Source organism: Castanea sativa, chromosome 6, assembly GCF_040712315.1.
Source record: "Castanea sativa cultivar Marrone di Chiusa Pesio chromosome 6, ASM4071231v1".
Lineage (NCBI taxonomy): Eukaryota > Viridiplantae > Streptophyta > Magnoliopsida > Fagales > Fagaceae > Castanea > Castanea sativa.
This window is the reverse complement of record NC_134018.1, coordinates 43,734,896-43,755,305: the sequence shown is the minus strand read 5'-3', so window position 1 is coordinate 43,755,305 and position 20,410 is coordinate 43,734,896. Positions and strand designations below refer to the sequence as shown.

General features: G+C 35.7%; 1 protein-coding gene across 1 annotated transcript; it reads left to right on the top strand.

The window, feature by feature from the left end:
• The first annotated feature begins 3,672 nt into the window (after positions 1-3,672).
• On the top strand, positions 3,673-10,624 carry LOC142637952 (sister chromatid cohesion 1 protein 1). Its single transcript, XM_075811939.1, has 19 exons — positions 3,673-3,796; positions 4,295-4,363; positions 4,466-4,524; positions 4,622-4,666; positions 4,776-4,795; positions 4,911-4,987; positions 5,136-5,256; positions 6,657-6,811; positions 7,062-7,174; positions 8,232-8,305; positions 8,407-8,559; positions 8,847-9,012; positions 9,097-9,179; positions 9,269-9,455; positions 9,580-9,655; positions 9,808-9,941; positions 10,118-10,202; positions 10,294-10,406; positions 10,542-10,624. Exons 1-19 carry the CDS (start codon positions 3,744-3,746, stop codon positions 10,622-10,624), a joined length of 1,866 nt encoding a protein of 621 aa, XP_075668054.1. The 5' UTR covers positions 3,673-3,743.
• The last annotated feature ends 9,786 nt before the right edge of the window (positions 10,625-20,410 follow it).

Here is a 20,410-nt window from a genome sequence, read left to right as displayed (position 1 = left end):
ACCTAGAGTAATCAAAGATAATGCGATAACCCAACTCAGCTAATTGTCCCACAGAAAATAAATTGTAAAAAAGGTTAGGAACATTAAAAACCCCAGGAACCGAAAGGTTGGAGGTCGAAATAGAACTGATATTATGACCAGACATTGTGGAACCATTTGCTGTGCGAATATTAAGAGGGTGTGGTGCAAGTTTAAGATTAGAAATTAAGGACGAGTGAGGTGTCATGTAATTGCAACAAGCAAAATCCATAAGCCAAGAAGAAGGAGACATACTAGATAAAGCTGAGAGAAAAGAGGAATAAGATGCATTACCAACCATATGAATGACATTATCGATGATGTTTTTAAGGTCATCTCTGAAAATGGTAAAAGTGGATTTAGAAGACTTTGACTATGCATAGACGGGAGCCATAGGTTAGACACTCTCAATATTAGCAAGCGTAGCAGCAGAAATGGAAATTGTAGATTTATTGTGTTGATAGCAAGTCTCAATATTATGGCCAAAATGATTGTAAAAATTGCAAAAACGTTTGTTGGATTGTCGCCGACGATTGTTGCAAAAGGAAGAAGACCTGGATTGCAAAACGTCAACGGTTAACCTTGCTAAAAGTCAACGATCAAACTTGCTAAAGGTCAACGGTCAACTGCCAGAAGTCAAACTCAACCTGGAGATAACGTCAGTGGCTGATGCAAGCAAGTGATGTCAGCGATGACGCAACTAAGGCTGACGTGGCAGAATGATGTCAGTAGGAGTGTTGAGGCGTATGAAAGCACGTGAAGGCGTGTGAGAGCACATGAAGGCACGTGACTTGAAGATGAGGAGCGTGGAAGCGCGTGGAGGTACAACCTAGATGTTCAGTGACGTGTGGGCGCGTGACCTTTGACGCAGATTGCTTGGTCAGTGCGTGTGCACTTCGCTAGCTGCAAGACTTCCACAAATGAGTAGATCGGCGCAAGGCAATCACAGTGGTACTTGCAAAAGGTTAATTGGAGCAAGATTCACGGCAGTGATGGAGGGAGCAGTGGTCTTTTAGGTGTGGGACTCCTCAACAGTGGTAGCTACAGGTCTAGAACCTAAGGACAACGACTAAGAGACATCGGAGGTTCAACAGCAAGTAGTTGCGGCAACTGCTGTGACAACGGGAGTGATGTTGAGAATAGAGTAACACCAATAGAGACAAAACTGCTAAGTAAAGGTTAGAGCAATAACTCTAATACCATGTTAGAAATACCGAATTCAATAGTATTGTATTTCACAAGTAATAGAATATACATGAATGCTTTTATATAAGAGGTATAGTGTGTTGTACAAGTAAGTGTGCAGTAAGTAAACAAGGTGGGCCTAAAGCCTACATACACGTTAACAATATAAATCCCAATTTAAATCAATCTCACTTCTACCATCAAATCCTAATTAAATAATAGATATTATATGTCATCAAACAATGACAATAATTTGAAAAGTACATGTCCAGATTATGTAAAGAGACCTGTAAAAATTTCTTGATTTCAAATTCTCTAAATAAAATCAATAAGAATGAGGCAAAAGATATAAATTTGTGGCATTCCTCATTTGGAATATTTAGTGAGCTGGAAGGATTGATCAAGCATTTCATAATGTCACTAGTTTCCATGGTCCTTAGCTTTGAGAAACCAAACTGAGAGAGACGTTGCGGTGATAGTGTGTGGACAATGGATAATGGGGTATTCAAGTGTTTGTATGTGGTGATTGCAAAGTGCACAACTTAGATCTCTATAAGGTCATTTCTTATTTAAGGCATCCTTTGAGGTAAGGGAATTCCAAGCAATTTTCCATAGAATCATTTTGAACCTTATGGATCTTTAGTTTCTTATGCGTTTTGATAATGCTAAAAATTGTCAGTAAGCCACACGATCCTTACACACTCTTAGGCAAGACCTGCACAACAAAGAAGGAAGAGACCTTACAGAGAGTACCGGTATAGTATCGGTCAAATACCCTCCGAAGGTTAAGTTAGAGTGCTAGAACTGGAGTAAATTATGCGTACCTTGATTTCTAAGGGTTTTGGGTTTTTATGGTAGTGTAGAACTGACTTTGGTTTCTTTGTGAAGAGGAATGTTTTCTTGTAAGGAAGATCCTTATAAATGTACGTATTTTACAAGATCCTTTTCATATAGAGATTCTGTTAATTAGGGTTAATCATGAGGCACAAGACATTTCATTTGAAGTTTCTTGAGGACTACTTAAACCATGTGGATGCCACGAGACCTTGCCATCGTCCACTTTGCATCCGTCTGCTTTCTTATCTGTCCGTCATGGAAAGTCCGTCCTCCTTGGGCGCATCTTGTTGTCTTCTTCCATCACTTTGATCATCCACTACCTAGTACCATCGCCCATGGCAAGTTCTGTTGAACGAGACCGTCTACTTCAATTTTATCCTCTTCATATTTCATTACTATACAATGAGAATGTTTGCCTATAGGGAGTCTGAATTAGGTGATCAAGTTGGTCTGGTGAGTGAGAAGATATTTGTAGAATGAGTAGTGTTTATTACACACATTTACACATGAAAAAACAAATTAAACTATGACTTGAAGTCACGATTTTCAATGTGTAAATGTACATATAACAAAATTTATACAAGATGATCATTAACAAAACATGTATAAAAATATGACCAACCCAATCTCAAAGCACCCTTCACTAACACCAAGCTTGTTAAAAGATCTAAAAAGTACAATACCATGCCTCATCTTGTCAAAAACAATAGCTAAACTTCTTATTCTTCTTCTACTTCGTTTTATTTTTCTCCAATATCTCTCTCTCTCTCTCTCTCTCTCTCTCTCTCTCTCTCTCATACAAGCCATATATGCGGGTCAATAGTCAAAAAATAAAATGCATTATGTACAATTTTAAATGAAAATAATAATAAAAAGAAGATTAAACATGATATAGAGAAAAAAAAAATAATATAAAAAAAACTTAGATTTTTTTACTAACTAAATCTTAATAGAGAATGATGCAATGCTCTAATTGAAAATGTTATCATTTTTTAAATTAGGACATGGGACTATTCAAAATAAAGGGGAAAAAAGTTCTTAATAGAATGAAGTAATGACTAAGGTTCAAATATTCAAAAAAAAAAAATTTATATACAAAAATTTAGATTATGTTAGAATAAAATTTACATCTTATATAAATAAATAAAAATGGAACATGTGCAATTATTACACACAAACTCCCTTTTTTTCGTTAAAAAAAATCTTGTATCATTAAAAAAAAAAAAAAAAGGGGAAAAAGAAAAGAAAGAAGAACACACTAAAGTAAAATTATAAGTTTGGTACAAAAATATTGGGGAGCTATAAGCTTACTCATGGGAGGAATGGCGGTGAAAAATTGTGATACTGTATGGCTCAGAATCCCATAACGGTTGCGCCCGCGAGTTCAATATCGTTACCCGCAACAACAAGCACCCTCTTCATCCCTCCACTCAGCACACTCCACCTGTCCTTCATTTCTCTTGTTCCCCTTTCGTAGTACAATTAATTCCACGCCTCTCACGTTCTTATATCCTCTACTCTTTGCTTGCTGTCCTAGCGGGCAATTAGTTAGTTTCAGACTCAAACACGCACCACTCTCATTTTCAGCTCTCTCTCTCTCTCTCTCTCTCTCTGCAATTCTTCAGTTGCCGCCATTGAAGAATCTTCTTCTTCTTCATTCTCTCTCTCTCTGGTTTAAGCTCCGTACACTAACATTCTAAAACATGTTCTACTCGCACCAGCTACTGGCTCGGAAAGCCCCGCTGGGGCAGATTTGGTAGTCAATAATCATTGTCTATTCTATTTTGATTCTAAATTGAACGTATATATCTCTGTATTATGTTTTTGAATGCTAAAGTGTTCGGACTGTAAACTGCAATTCCACGCATCTCCTCTATGTTTCTATAACTTTTTTCACTGAAATTCGTATGAATTTTCTTTGATTGTGAATCACTTTACATGCATTGTTAATCCTTCGAAATCGGATTGTGATTTCCTCGAATTTACTATGTCTTTGTAACGTGAATTTCTCTGGTACTACTTTTTGTGATTTGTTTAGATTAATTTTTGCGTAATTTCCATGAAATTGAAATACATGAGTTATAGTTTTTGAAAACTTAAGCTGTGAAACAGTAACTTAGTATGAACATATATTTCAATTTTTCTGAATTCGTTTCGTTTTAAATCTGAATCAAACTACGAGAATTGGATTTTATGAAATTATGGCATTAACGCTATCTCTTTGGATTTTGATCTCTCTGTATGTGTTATAAAGGATGGCTGCAACAATGCACGCAAAGATCAATCGGAGAAAGCTCGACAAGCTCAATATCATCAAGATCTGGTTATTATTTAATCTTCATTTTAATTTCACTGATTTTCTACTACTTCAATGTCCTCCTATTTTCTCTGCTTAATTTTCCAATTTTGCTTCAAACTTTTACAGCGAAGAGATTTTGAATCCATCAGTTCCTATGGCTCTCAGACTCTCCGGAATTCTCATGGGTAATCCTCTCTCTCGCTCTCTCTCTTTGTTTTTTTTTCTTCAATCTTCGTCTCTCTCTCTCTCTCTCAGAGAGACTCTCTTCCACTTTATTCTTAGGTGGCGTTGTGATTGTCTACGAGCGAAAAGTCAAGCTCCTCTATGGTACTCTTTCAATCCTCATTTTGCTTAATTTCAAATCACAATTTCACTATTTCGATTTCTGAAGAAACTGTATTATCTAATTCGGTTTGTGCTCTGCTTTGCTTCACAGACGATGTTACTCGTCTTCTGGTACTTGACTTTTACTTCGAACTTCTTAACCAAAAAAAGAAAAAAGAAATTCTCACTTTCTCTCTCTTTTTTTTTTTTTTTTTAATATTTAAATAAATTTTCCATATAAACTCAGGTTGAAATAAACGAAGCATGGAAAGTGAAAGCTGCTCCAGATCCCACTGTCCTTCCCAAAGGAAAATCTCATGCCAAGTCAGCCTCAGTTTCTCTCTCATTTGTTTTTTGCGAAATTGCGAGAGAGAAAAAAAAGAAAAAAGAAAAAGGAAAGGGTACGAAGGTAAATTTACAGAGTTAGTTATGCTCATGTGGTATGGCTCTATGTGTTAATCAATGTTTGTAGGAAAGAAGCTGTGACGTTGCCTGAGAACAAAGAGACAGATTTTGGGGATATTGAGCAGTCCCTTAATTTTTCCAACACCACAGCCACCATGGGCTTTCAACAAACCACTTATTTTGCCTTGGTATGTAACAGACCACCCTGGCATTGCCCAAATGACCAAATTGTATCTATTATTCGTATACGATCAACTTTTTTTATTAAGTCCCATTGAGGTTAATTATGTAATTTCACTAGGTTTGGAGGATTAAAGTATGAAAAAAAAAAATATTTTAAAAAAGGGTGTCGTAATCTGAAGAGAAGAGAATGACAGTGTTTGTATTCTTCAGCTTTAGATGTTACTTAAAAGATCCAACTGTGAGTAATTTTCACGCTGACTGGGAGCTGTTTGACAAATTTACCCTATCAAACATCAATTATAATACTTTACGTAATTGAGGTATGTATGTATGTGTGTGCCCCAAGAGGGGTGGCCTAGCGGTAAGGTTCCCGCGCGCATGTGCAGTGATCCCTGTGGCACCCCAGTCACAGTAGCTATAGTTCAATTCAACATTTCCTAGCGGGCATGCCCCTATTGTCACGTCCAAGGGGGTGAGTCACACATGGTCGCCCTTGCCCTCCTTTTGATTATCAAAAAAAAAAAAAAAAAAGGTTTGTGTGTGTATTTTTAAATATTCCTATGATCTTGTAACTTGATCATATGACTTACTGTGATTGTGGTAAAAAGTATCTGTTCAGCCTTGTGTTGTGTGGAGCTGTGGTAGCTTGCAAGTAAATTTCTAGTCTACAATCATAGGAAGAAAAAAAAAGCTGTCATGGTGACAATAAAGCAGAACACACAAAACTCAGTTTATCTGCATTTCAAGTTTTGCTAGTCATTACTATGTGATGCTCAGTTCTCTCCAAACTGAGTTGGCAACATATGTACCTCACTTTAGAATTTAGATCATCTCTTATGATTAATGGCCAACCATTAACCAGAGAGAGGGGCGGAACTAGGATTTCAAGAATGGGGGCCAAAGATAAATTTTTAACTAATGTAATAATAAGGTTGTACAAAGCATTTTGGGGGAGCAAACTTTGCAAAAATTCAACATGCTCTATGTAGTTCCTCTTAAACAATAGGAAAAACACTCAGTGGAAGGAAATGCCCCCCCCCTTTCTTGGCCAAGTGATTAACTAAATATTTCACATGCCCAATTAACCTATGGACCCTTTCCTCCGCTAAACCTGTGCCTGAGATGCATTTTCTTTGTTATGTTCATGAGATATATTCTAAAGAAAATTATTGAGAAAATAGTGAAAGTTCTTCTATTAGGAAGAGGCCAATATATGGCTTGCATAAGACGTTCTGGTTTGCATTAAGTTACTGCAGGTTATATGAACTGGGGATCAAATCATATGTATAGACTGTATGGTGGTAACAGTCCAGACATCTTCACTGATCAACAACCAGAAATTTCAAATTAGGCTTGATGAAATATCCTATAAAATTACTTATGCAGGTAACTTTCTGTGTTGCAGCGACTTGATAGTGTGGATGAACCTTATATTAACGATAATGCCAAGGAGGAAGATCCTAATCAGAACTTTCATCAAGCTAATGCTGACAATATCACCTTATTCGAACGCTTTGATTCATACCAAGCTAATGTAGATCTGTACAATCGCTTTGAAAGGTTAATCTATTATCATGATGCATTGTTAATTTTCAGTTGCTAGCATTCTTTGTTATTCAATTCAAAAGGATTTTCAGGGCATCATTTTGATAATTAAAATTGTATTACTTTGGAATACATATTTAAATTTTAAAATTTTGCATGAAACAACCTTGTAACTGTACATTCCTCCAATCACATCTACCCTGTATTTTGATAATCCACTGTTAGATTGTATTGTTATACAATATCATTTGTGGATGGTATGCAGATTTGATATTGAAGGGGATGAAGATACGCAGATGAACTTCACTTCAGGAGAGCATACACAAATTCCAACAACACTTAAACCGTCCCCACCTCCACAAGAAGAGCCTCAAAGAGGTCAGTGCGACGATGTCTTCAATGCTTTCAAGCTTAGATAATGCAATACTCTTTTTGTAAAATATTCTTTGAAAGCAGTTAGGAATGTAACAGACGCCTACATTTTCACTTCAACTGCTCACTTTTTTTTTTGTCCATTTTTCACACCTATATATTCCCAGCTGTGACAATTAAGATTATGCAAGGAAAAAGATTGGGTTCAGGTTCAGAGAGATGGCATAGTGAACTTAATATTAAGTATTCTCCTCTTAGCCATTATTTACAGAGATGGTCCACGTTACAGAGCTGAATTTGTGATGCTTTTGTGTTTATTCTCAATATATTCCTGGTTTTATTTATTGATTGATTGATATACAAAAAATTCTTGGCAAGGATAAAACTAAATATATTCAAACTGTTAATATATCAAACATTAAGGACATAAAACAAGAATGTAAGCATCACAAAGTATGCTTTCTGCTCAGCATACCAATCCCTCTACCCCCTCCACACCTGCATACAACCCCAAATTACTTCTCTTGAAAAGTATCAGATAATGTAGAATGTGGCCAAGAGCCTTGTAGCTCAATGGCATAGCAAAGAAAGAAAAAAAAAATCATGCATTTCAGGTTTTCTTGAGTGGTGCTTGACTTGGAAAACTTGGCTAGGTTTTTGGAATGTTAAGTTGGATGTTTACAATAAACTAGTTGCTAGACTTTTTTTAGTTCGATTGGTATTGACAGTGTATTAGTACCTGTCTCATATAAATTTGTTCTTTCTTCATAAATTTTTCAACTAAAATATTGAGCCTTGTCATGCTGGCAAAAGCGTTAGATTATTATTTTAAACACACGGAACTGTTTATCTTAATTTGTCTCTCTCAAAAAGGAACAAACGACCCTTCATCTTTTTTATCTCTCGTTCTCTCCCACATTTTTATTTGTATAAAACTTTTGTTTGTCTCAATAAGTTAAGTATTTCACAATTACGATGAAATTCATGGAAATTATCATTTTTTATTATGTAAAAAATAACAATGTAGTTGTGTATGCGTTCTAACCTCCAAGACCTTCTGGAGCTGATGAATTTCAATATGAACAACCAGATCACCAGGTCAATCAGCCATCTCATGAATGCAAGGGAGCTAGACAGGTAGCACGATTTAACTGTATGTTACCCCAGCAACCATCATGTGAAGAATATGACTGAAGAAACAATAGAAACTTAACCAACCAAGATGTTTGATGAAGCAGGATCAAGAGAGGCAGGTGCCAGTAAAAAGGAAAGCAAGAAGACCACCAGCATCTGCCATGGATTATGAACAGACCATGATTCCTGGTCATATATACCAGTCTTGGCTTCAAAATGCTTCAGACATTGTCTCAAGAAGAGGAAGAAAGAGAAAGGTTTGTCTGCGATATTTTTTATGCATCCTTCAATTTGTTCCATTATACATGTTGCAGATACAGATAATCTTTGACCATAAAGTTATGTAATGATCAAAACAAAATTATAGTATGTGTTTGTCTCACACTTGTTTTGATTTAGGATATCTATGACAGTATTTTGAACCATGGAGATGTTTTAAAGAATGATGTACAAAGAGAGCTTTTGTATAATATATAGAAACCAACTACCATAATATATAAGCAATGATGGAGTACAATACAAGTTTTTATGCTCTTCGTTGCAGCATGCGGATATCATGTCTACTATGAAGATAGTTAACCTCATGGAGCTGCCACCTGTTGTACTAATTGGTGATTTATTTATAAATGGAGCTAGAGAAGTCTATTATCCCCCACCCCTTTTGGAGCTATGGATGAAAAGCATCCAACCCCCCCATGACTCAGCTTCTGGTCAGTGTTACTCAATAGTTTATTTCAAGAATTTCCTCATTAAAAGAGTTATAGAAAAGCGATAAATAGTACTTTTTCATGCAGAAAGAACCTCTCCACCCATGCCTCCAGAACCATCGTCATCATCAGCTCCAGAAAGAGTGCATTTCCAAGACCCAAAGGGATTTGTAAGCCACTCTACGTATCTATTGGTTTACTCTAATAACTTCCAGGAAAACAACTTATTCTTTGTCTGATCATCTATTCAAATATGAAGCCTTTTGAAGATTTTCATAGTGGACTAGGCTCTGAGTCACTGGGAGCTCCCATAGAGAAGCTACGGAGAAATATTGTCAACAATGACATACCAACTGAAATCCTCATGGAAGAACTAAGAGCCAACCTCATGAACAATGGGGTGAGGGTAGGTGAAGCCAATCTGATGGTCACACCTGGAAATTCTGGTATGATGCATCTTTGTTTAATTTGTGTTTATATCTGTCACATTTCTGGGTAAAGTCTTGGTAGAATCAAATGTTTCTAAGGATACTCTACACCAATTTTTTTGCTACATGTAAATTACTGGAGATGAAGTAAGATCCATTCCTAGCTCAGCATCTGGACATGGTGGTCTCTCACATAATTCAGAAGTCAATTCCGGAAGGTGAGTGGAATATAAATTTCAGCGAATCTATTAAAGAAAAATAATGTTAAGTAAATTTTTCATTTGGTGTTGTTAGTAGAAACCATTAGGCACATGTAAGCTCATTCAAAAGCCTATATTATTGAAGTACTGACTCTTGATAGATCCAACAGGAAAAGGCCTTATTCGTCTTCGAGACACAGTAGTGGTGGTCTAGAACCTGTAGCTGAGGAGAATCCATGGAACCACCCTGACCCAAATTTCAAGTTATCAAGGCTGTCTGAATATGGCCTGACACCTGATCAAGGTATGCAACTTAGCAATCCTTCTCATTGTTGCATGAAACATAGCTTTGGTGGTATTTCCCAAGTCCGGAAAAAAGAGAAAGTTGCAGTAGGTTGACGGCCAACGTATAATTTAGTCACTATATTATGAATGGAACTTGAACATCTTAGTTCACATCATTGTACTTCTTTTTTGCAGAATTATTTGTGGAAACTGGAGTGACACAAACCCAACAAGAAAACATCAAACCCCCCGTTGACATTATAACTGATTCTATCCGAATGTATCACTCTCTTTTGATCTATTGAATTCCCCAATCCAAAAAACTTTGAGTTCATATTGAAGGATGTTCTTTGCACTAAAAAAAACTACAGGCAAATGAAAGCGCATTTTGACACACCAGGAGCCCCTCGAGTAGAATCCCTGAACAACCTAGCTACTGGAATGAATAGAAAAGGAGCAGCCCTGCTTTTCTATCAGACTTGTGGTACACATCCATACATGTTACTTCCCTTGCCTGCTAGATAATATGTGGTTACTTTACTGTTAAAAATTAGATCACTAATTGCAAAAAAAATTTCAACTAACTAGATACTACCATAACTGGGAATTTGATCTGTAGTTCTGGCTTCTCGTGATATCCTAAGAGTTGAACAAACAGTGCCATATGGGGACATTCTCATCTCTAGAGGAGCAAAGATGTGACGGATGTGAGCACCTCAATTTCATATTTTTCTTCTATAATTTTGTCTTTTCCACACTGGTTTAGGGCATGGAGTTTACAATTACAACATCTTTTTTTCCTTTTCCTTGCAGCTTATAAATGCTGGAATTGACACACTTATTTTTAGATCAAGGAAGTAGTAAAGGTAGATTAAAAGAGGTGGGGGGTCACCCCTGTTTATTGCAGTTAATTCCATATATTTAGTGATTTATGTAGGAGTCCTTTCTGGTTTAACAAGAATTTTAGTACTCTCAATGTTCTTCTATTCTAAACCTGGCATGTATTTCACTCACCAAAAAATGAGTAATCACAGATTTCTTATTCCTAGTTTCCTAATCTCAAGTGTGTTCTTAATAGTGCATTCCAGTTAGTTTAATAAGAGATTTAGGATTCGATCTCCGTCTACACAAAAAACCGATTGATATCTTGATCTAATGATAAAGAATTATCATTAAAAGCAGATGCCATTAGTTGAAATTCTCAAAAAAAAAAAAAAATCTAAATAACTAGTTAGCAACCCCCTCGCCTTCTTCTTCTCTCTCACTCTCTCTCTCTCTTCCCTGATTAAAATATATGATGGGTGGGTGGTAGTTGAAATGAAATCTGTCAAGAAAGATCTCACTGAGAATTCTTAATTTTGAATTGTTGTTTTTAGCCAAAAAGGGAGGTTTAAGTTATTAGAAAGAAAGAGACAATTATTACTTAAAAAAGTGCAAAGCTGGGGACAGCAGGTGGAAATGACAATGGATACATTTAAACTTCTGCTTGACACCACGTTTTGCATTCATGAACAACTCACTATCCCACATGTTAGGAATATCTTATTATGATACATTAGGTGCATCCACGCGCTTTGACCGTTTCTACATGAGAAGAAAAATCAGGACAAAGTTTATCACCACTTTTGGTAAGTAGATTTGAATGCATTTGGGAAGTGTGATTAGTAATTCTCTAGGAATTTTCTCTACTGTTGAATTTCTAAATTCCTGGTCATCAATTTTGAAATGAATAGATAAGATTTTGTTATCACATAATCATCATTTAAATGAATTGTTGACCATCATCATTCTGAGTGTCTATTTAAATTAGTATTAACATGGCAAAATCCAACTCACTTTGTCATATTGGTGTGACAAATCCAACTCACATATTTCAAAATATAGTAGAATTTTAAATTCTTTATGGTGAATCTATTCTAAAAACTTCAGAGAATCTTCATTCATAGTTGTCGTGTTTAGCATTACATTCATATGGTACAATTTCATCCCATCATTTTTTTTTTTTGGTTAAAAATTTCATACCATCATTTTATATGAAAATGATCATATATTCCACTTTATAGAATGAGCAACTCAAGCGGGGTTAGAGAGACTTTCTCCTTTTTATCAACCGAGGAGAGTGTCATATGCATTGGGGGAGTTGCATCTTCAACTAATAATTTCATATAAAACAGATTAAAGAAATGTAATGTTATTTACCACTTTGTTTTAGGAAAAATACACAAAACCCCTCGTATGCATTTAGTTTTCCCATTAAAATTAAGAAATCATTGAAGTTTTAGGTGTAACTTAACCCCGAGTTTTTTGAGTGAAGCACAAAGGTTTTCTAAAGGATCATTTTATTTTGAAATTTTAGTTTTTTTTTTTTTAAATAGTAATATCACCACTTGAACAACTTACTATTTATTTTAACCAATATTTATTGGTTTACATATAAAACAATTTAAAAAAAATTTACTAAGGGCAAAAATACTAAAAACTAAATAAATAAAAAACACACACACACATCGATAACGCTTCACCCATCTTGTTCCCACTTAGAATAATATCTGTACTATCTATAACTACATTCCCCTCTTTGGACTGTTTCAAAAAAAAAAATTCTTCTCTTTGGACTGAATTTTTATGTGGTTCAAAAATACCCATAAACCCTACATTTAACAGGAACAAAACTTGGGAACAACCTAGTAAAAATATATCTCTAATTCCACTTAAAATGCCTATAAAATAGGATCTCTCTTCTATTAATCCATGTTTTTAAAACAAACTTATCTAATATATATATATATATATATATATATATATATATATATATATATATATATATATATATAAAATTCACTTTGCATAATTCCTACAAAACCACATTCCAACTTTTTTTTCTTTTACTTTATCAAGACTCACTAATTTCTTTATTTAATTTTTAGATTGTGTCATAATCTAAAAATTGATACAAATGAAAAATTATAATATTAAACTAAATAAATAAAGCTCATACGAAGCGCATGTGAGGGGCTAAGATTATACATGGCAATATGACATCATTTGCCTAGATGGGGATTTCTCTCTTTTTAGTCTTTATCCTTTCCCAACGAATTACGATACCCCTTATTTATCAACCCTAATGGACCACTACAAGCCATACCTTCACCTTTCTTTACCACACCTTATTTACTCCTCTGCCTCTCCTTCATGTGGGCACCATGGTCGAGCACACCAAGAAGGATCCACACCAAATCAAACCCTCCACCCTTCTCTTGCTCATCCTTCAAAGACATCCAAAGCCTCTGCGAAGAAGAACCCAAGCCCCAACCCGAATCCCCTAAATCACCCTCCATTTTCCACCGGGCCCGGGTCCCCACCTCGCTGCTTCGCACCCGGTCCCACCGCAATGCATACCCACCGCCATCAAAACCGTCCATCACTCTCCCCGGCGCTGATCAACGCATCATACTCTACTTCACGAGCCTCCGCGTCGTGCGCAAGACTTTCGAGGAATGCAGAGCCGTCAGATCAATCCTCCGAGGTTTCCGAGTCCCAATGGACGAACGAGATCTATCCATGGACTGTCAGTTTATGGACGAGCTACAGGGGATCCTAGGTTGTAATAAGCTGACATTGCCTGTAGTTTTCATTGCCGGGAGATACATTGGTGGGGCCGAGGAGATTAGGCAGCTCCATGAGAGTGGAGAATTAATGAATTTAATCGAACGGCTGCCAGTGGTGGATCGGAGTGTCTGTGATCTGTGTGGAGGGCTTAGATTTCTTTTGTGCGATCTGTGTGATGGGAGCCACAAGGTCTATATAGAGAAGATGGGTTTCAAAACCTGCTCGGTCTGCAACGTAAACGGTCTGATCAGATGTCCCTATTGTTCTTCGGCGCCCTACCGCCGAACCAAATCCATGATCAAATAGGAAAAGACCAATTAAGTTTCTTTAGACCTTTTCAACATAGGAAAACCCGAAATAAGTTCATTGTTTTACATTAGAAGTTCTAGTTATGGTATCTCCTGCTATTTCCATCTTTATTTAGAGTTTAGAGTTTTAAATATCGTCTCGTCCGTTGTAATTATAGACTTATAAATAAATAAATAAATATTTAAAAGTTTATTTTGGGGAGTACTTATTCAGCTAAATCTCTTCACACTTGCTGTCCACTGTACCAAAACCTGCGTGATTGTCCTTTTGCCTTGAGGTTCTGGAATAAGATTGGAACCCCCCAGTCCTTTAGTAATTTTCTCCAACTGGACCTGCTGGAGTGGATCAAGCAGAATTGTCTCTGCAACATCAGGGTCCAAGCTAACGGCATCCCACGGAATTCACAATTCCCTTTTGCTATCTGGGGCTTGTGGAAACATAGGAACAGAGTGGTGTTTGAGAACTCTGTTAGCAACCCCAACCTCCATTTAGCGTGTGTTCATCTGGCCAGGGAGTACTTTTGTGTGGGGAAGGGACAGCAGCTAAAACACCATAGTGTCACTCCGATACGCTGCCACAAACCTGACCAAGGATGGTTCAAATTAAACGCTGATGGGCTTCTCAAGGAAATCCAGGAAAGGGGTGGGGGGGGGGGGGGGGTTGGAGAGGTCTCATTCGTGATCAACATGGGATGTGGGTTAAGGGTTACGTGAGGAATTTTGGGGTTGCTACTAGTTTTACAGCTGAATTTTGGGCCATAGCTTTAGAGAGGCGAACAGGTGTGCTGACAATCTTGCTCGAGCTGGCTGCTCTCTTGCTGGGGATTTTGTTGTATTAGATTTGCCACCTAATGATGTTTTATGTAATCTTTTAAGTTCTGATGCTGCTGGACTGTACTCCTTAAGGCTCACTGCCACGACTTCGCCTTTCATGGCTTCCTAGTTTAATGCATATCCCTTTTTAAAAAAAAAACAATTTTCACAACAATTTAAATCAACAAATTTATATTAATTTTTGTATAGTCAACATCACTTTTTTATGTATCAACGATTACGTCTCTTGTGACTATTTTTTTTTTTTAAATTTAGACTTATTCTTTTCCATTTTTGTGTGAATTAGCTTATTTGTAGTTGACAAATTTGCTTAAATTTGAATAGAAAGTAAATAAATGTTGTGAAATGAACACTAATATTGGGAAAAATTGGCATTTGCTTCTAATTTATAAAGGGTAAACTACGTATTTGGTCCCTATCCTATACACCATATTTCAATTTGATCCCTAACCTTTTAATTGTGTCAATTTGGTCCCTAACCTTTCTTTACCGTGTCAATTTAATCCTTACAGTTATCTTTTGAATGAAAATTAATGACATGTCTAATGGTCAAAATAAAAAATTAGCTTCTGTTGATGTGATAATAAACTAAAATTTTATTTTGGCTATTTGCTATGTAAACAATTTTCATCTAATATATAATGGCAAAGACTAAATTGATATGACATTAAAAGGTTAAGGACCAAATCAACACAATTGAAAGGTTAAGGATCAAATTGAAATATGGTGTAAAGGCTAGGGACTATTTGCCCGTTTGGATCCCCGTTTTGCCTTGCGTTTGCGTTTGCGTTTTTTTTTTTTTTTTTTTTTTTTTTAAAGACCAGCGCTTGGTGCACTGTTCATGGGACATGAACAGTGCACCAAGGCATATAAACAGTAAAAAAAAGAGTGAATAGTATTTTTTTACCCCATTAAAAAATTATTTTGCTACAGTGTTTTCAGTTTTCAGTTTTCAGCAATAAGTTCTATCCAAACGGACTCTAAATATGTAGTTTACCCATTTATAAATTATGCAGCAAAATGTCTATATTTTGAAACTATTTAGCAAAATGTTCTTATTTTTAAAACTCAATTTTAACTAAATTGAGTTACAGGTGAAACTTGATATTAGCGATGTCAAGTTCTATACATATTTTGAAAATTTTAAGTGGAACTTTTTTTTTTTTTTGAGAATAAATTTAAGTGCAACTTGACATTATGCATATTTTGTCACTTAAATTTTTTGAAAAATTTAAGTGGAACTCGATATTAGCAATGTCAAGTTCCACTTAAAAATATACACAGAACTCGATTTTGAAGATATTAAGTTTTACACTTAGTAAATAGTTTCAAAATAAGAGTATTTTGCTGCATAGTTGAAAAAATAGGGACAAATGCCCATTTTCCTCCACTAATATTTGTACAACATGCTCTGACATACTTATAAACTTAAGCATTTATTTTAACTATGGTTTTAAAAACCTGAACAATCAAAAAAACCAAAAAATGATTTGGTTCCTAGTTTTTGTCAGGTTTTCAGTTTTTAAAATCATGGTTTGAACATGAAATTAATATCTTTTTTTCAATACGAGATAGAAATTCTATTTTAGTCTAATCTAAGTGTATATTATGTAAAACTTTCTCCTGAAAACTTGAACCCGACCATTACCTCCATAATGAAATTAATATCAAAGACATGTAAATACGTGGTATATTATCAACAATGAATCCGTATTAAAACTTTGTCTTAATAACTTTGTCTTTATTAAGTAAAAGTTACTATGGATAAGTACTTGACATCTTTAATACTTTCTATGATAAATAAATTGATTTGCTCGATTTCATATATTTAACGTGCACATTGTTCATATCATCGCGCATACTTAGTGCAATAGTCACTCCATAACTATAAGTACTTGTAGAGTGTGGGGGGTAAGAGCCGAGGTTCAAGTCTCCAAGAGGAAGTTTCACACACATATACATTTATATTAGGCTAGAGTAGAATTTCTATCTTGTATAGATATAAAAAAAAAAAAACATGCACACTGTTCATGAAAGATCGAATCACAATGACATGAAATCATGGTTAACATAATGTCCTTTGCTAGGGAATCATAAATGACATAAATGGTATGGTTAACATAAGATACAAACTAAGATTTTTATTAAGAAAACAAACTAAGATACAAAGATAATCTTTCAAAAAAATATTATAAACTATAGGAGTAGAGTTAGAACCAAAAAAAAAAAAAAAATCCAAACACTATTAGAGCATCAACATTAAATGGGCCAAATCCCAAATGTAGGCCAAATCTCAAAGTAGTTTACAATTCAAGCCCAAAAGAGAACTCCATTAGAAGTTGTAAAATACAACTATTGCAAAAAAAAAAAAAAATACAACTAAACGACAATGCGATTCTAAATGGTAAAAACAAAAAAATATTTTTTAATTGGTTTGGTATTCTCTCTCCTCTCTCTGCAAATCATAATTTTCATTATCTTTCTCTCTCTTTCTTTCTACCCTCTCTTCTTCCTGCTCTCTCTTCTTCAACGGCATGGAGGCAACGACGTGGAGGCTCAATCAGCTTCTGTGGTGGAGGTGTGGAGGCATGAGTTTTTTTTATGGGTTTCTGACGTAGGTTTGTTCATGGGTTTCCGACGTTTGGGTCGGATTTGGGTGGTGTTGGGGTTGGCGTTTGGAGGATTTGTTCTGATGGGTTTGCTGGGTTTGATGATAGATTTTGATTTGGCTGGATTTTGCTCAGCGGAGGTGGGTGGTGTGATTGAGATTGGTGGAGATCGGCGTGGGTTTTGACGAGATTGGCGTAGGTGTTGACAACGGTGGAGATCGGTGGAGCTGTGGTGACTGTGGCATTGTGGTGCCTGTGGCGTTGTGATCAGCGTGGGTGTTAATGGCTTTTTTTTCTTTTTTCTTTTTTCTTTGGGTTTGTTGGTATATGTGATCGGCGTTGTGGTGGCTGTGGCATTGTGATTGGTGTGATGGTATTTTTTTTTTTTCCAGTTTTGCCGATTTGGGTTGATATAGATGATGGAAGAGTTGTGTGGAAGAGTTGGGTTGATTTGGATAATGGAAGAGGAGTCTGGAAGAAGGTAAAAAGTATATTTTCTTATGAAGATATATTATTTTAAAGAGTAGAATAGAAAAATAAAAGTTGGAATGTTAAGTGTATTGAAAAATGATATTGTATAATTGATAAAGTAATTTTTTGAATGGTAAAATAGAATAGAATTGAAATAAATCATGCTCTTACAAAACTAACTATTTGGTGGTTTCAAAAAGAACTTACTATATGATGGTTGACCCTAAACCAAAACTAAATGGACTGTTAACCTGGGCCTACTTATGACCTTGACCGAGTCTTAAGTGCACTGGCCCATGTACAATGCCCCATCACTCGTTGCCCAGGCAATGGCATCCAACTTGCTTCATAGTTCATACTCCCTTTGCCAATGCTCCATACAAATCAATTGGGCATGTCATTATTTGCACACGAGTCCTTGACAATGAATTTTTTGACACAAATCATAACATGTCATCTCAAGTCTCAACCATGGTAAACAACATTGGTGAATCTTGGTCTCTAGAGTCTAGACATGTATAATATTTATCATATTATTTGTAAAAATAATTAGAATAAATTACAAATTACACTCATAAAGTTTTAGGGTGTGGGAATTTTACACCTTGAAGTTTGGCGGTATTTGAATTTTACATCCCGACGTTTTAAATTTGAATTTTACACCTTAAATTTTAGGGATTTTTGGACTTTACTCCCTAAAGTTTGGAAGTATTTGGATTTTACACACTTAAATTCTAGAATTTAGAGATGTAACATTCAAATACTTCCAAACTTTAGGGAGTAAAATCCAAATTCTTAAACATCAGAGTGTAAAATCCAAAGACCCCAAAACTTTAGAGGGTAAAATCAAAATTCTAAAACTTTAGGGTGTAAATTCTAAACACTCTCAAACTCTAAAGGTGTTGTGCGTGCCCTGTTTTCCGCAGGAAGGCGGGTCTTGTGTCTGGGCTCATAATTTACTTGTTTTATGGGTATTGGGTATCCTACAATGGGCAGTTCCTGGATGGGCTCGTTGAAGCATCTGTTATGGAAACTAGCCATTCTCTCTCTCTCTCTCTCTCTCTCTCTCTCTCTCTCTCTAAAAACTCTCTTTCGTATGCTCGACTATTCTTTCACTCTTCCCTTCCAACTGTCTAACCACTATTTCATCGTCTTTTTTAATATTTATAGCTTGAGGATAGTGGCAGTGTCATGATTGCTCTCTAGTTCCTCTCGTGTGGTTGGGGCCCAATTTAATTATTCCTAACAAGGAACATGCTTCGTTGGAAATGGAAGCTGTGACATTGGAATTGGTGCTAGCCATCGAAAGTTGCTCTACAGCGGAGTCTAACAGGGAACTCCCGCTTTGCCGAGGTATAGCTGGTCTGTCTCTACCAATCATGGTGTATCCAAGGTGTAGCCATACACCAAACTCCCAAGCAATGGGCTGATGCTTTTAAGCCGCTTAATGGTTAATTATGACAAATGATGGGCCCATAGTTGGTACTATTCATAGCCCTATTCTAATTTGGGCATGAGGGAATTATGCCCCTTGTCCTATGCCGTACAAGTGTAATTTACAATTTACCCAAATTAAGTTTGAATTGATGAAGTCAAATAATTATTTTGTTACTTAAATTCAAATGATGTATATATGTGCACAACCGTAAAACAACCTTGCTTTTTTTTTTTTTTTGAAACTTCAACCATGTTTTTCTTTTTATAGAAAAAAGGCTTTGAATAAAAATTTTCCAACTTTAGTCGCTGAGGAAAGACGTAAGGAATCATACCATCTGCTTGGGTTTTCATTTAAGATTGTTCTTTAAAATTAAAAAGCCTTGCGTATGAGAGACTTTAGTATTTGCAAGAAAAAATGGTATGAAAATCTTTCACGTCTTACTACCACAGGTCCACACTCCACAGTACCTTTGAATAGAAGGGAACTATAAAAACATGGTGTTGATTGCAGCACATGCCGCGTGATATTTTGACGAGTTCATAAGGGATCTTTATAAATTTGATCCAGGCAATGAAATCTTCAAAGGGTTTAATTAAGTAACCTTGTTGTTGTTGTTGATATCTTTGAGTGACTCTAAAATTCGTCGGGAAGGTTCAGGGGTTATTATTTATGGTTTGTTTGGATTGAGGGGAGAAAATGGGGGTAGAGTATAATAAAATAGATTCAACTCAAAATTAATATATTTTCAGCAAACTCTACTCTACTCTCTTCCACTTTCCCTCCTTCCCCCCTTCATCCGAATGGGCCCTTAAGGTGGCGATAAATCTAGATTGCTATATCAATTACAAGAAACTGCTTACACAGTTATGCTATTTAGTTTCTTGTTGATTGTTTTTTCATTGTAACATAAAAATGATGTAATATCAAAATGATAATTCCAATTATTTGGTTCTTTTAATTTTAAAATATAGATGAGTTACAAGTATCAAGTTTTTTTTCCCTCTTCTATTTTCTTAATTTCCAAAAATTAATATATCTTTAGAGTTTTCTTTCTTCCCATTCAATTGGATGGAAACCTTCAAAGAGTTTTGAGGCCGGTTTGGGATTGTTCTTTGGAACAATTTCCTTTCCCTTTTCGATAAAATAATGCATAAATACCATACTAGAAGTCAAGACCAGCTGAATGGGAGACTAAGCGACGCCTAAGGTCCCAAGTAAA

Coding starts and splice junctions, on each gene's coding strand:
- LOC142637952 (XM_075811939.1), top strand. CDS start 3,744: ATGTTCTACTCGCACCAGCTACTGGCTCGGAAAGCCCCGCTGGGGCAG. Junction 4,525..4,621: donor ACTCTCCGGAATTCTCATGG/GTAATCCTCTCT, acceptor CTTTATTCTTAG/GTGGCGTTGTGATTGTCTAC. Junction 8,306..8,406: donor AATGCAAGGGAGCTAGACAG/GTAGCACGATTT, acceptor TTGATGAAGCAG/GATCAAGAGAGGCAGGTGCC.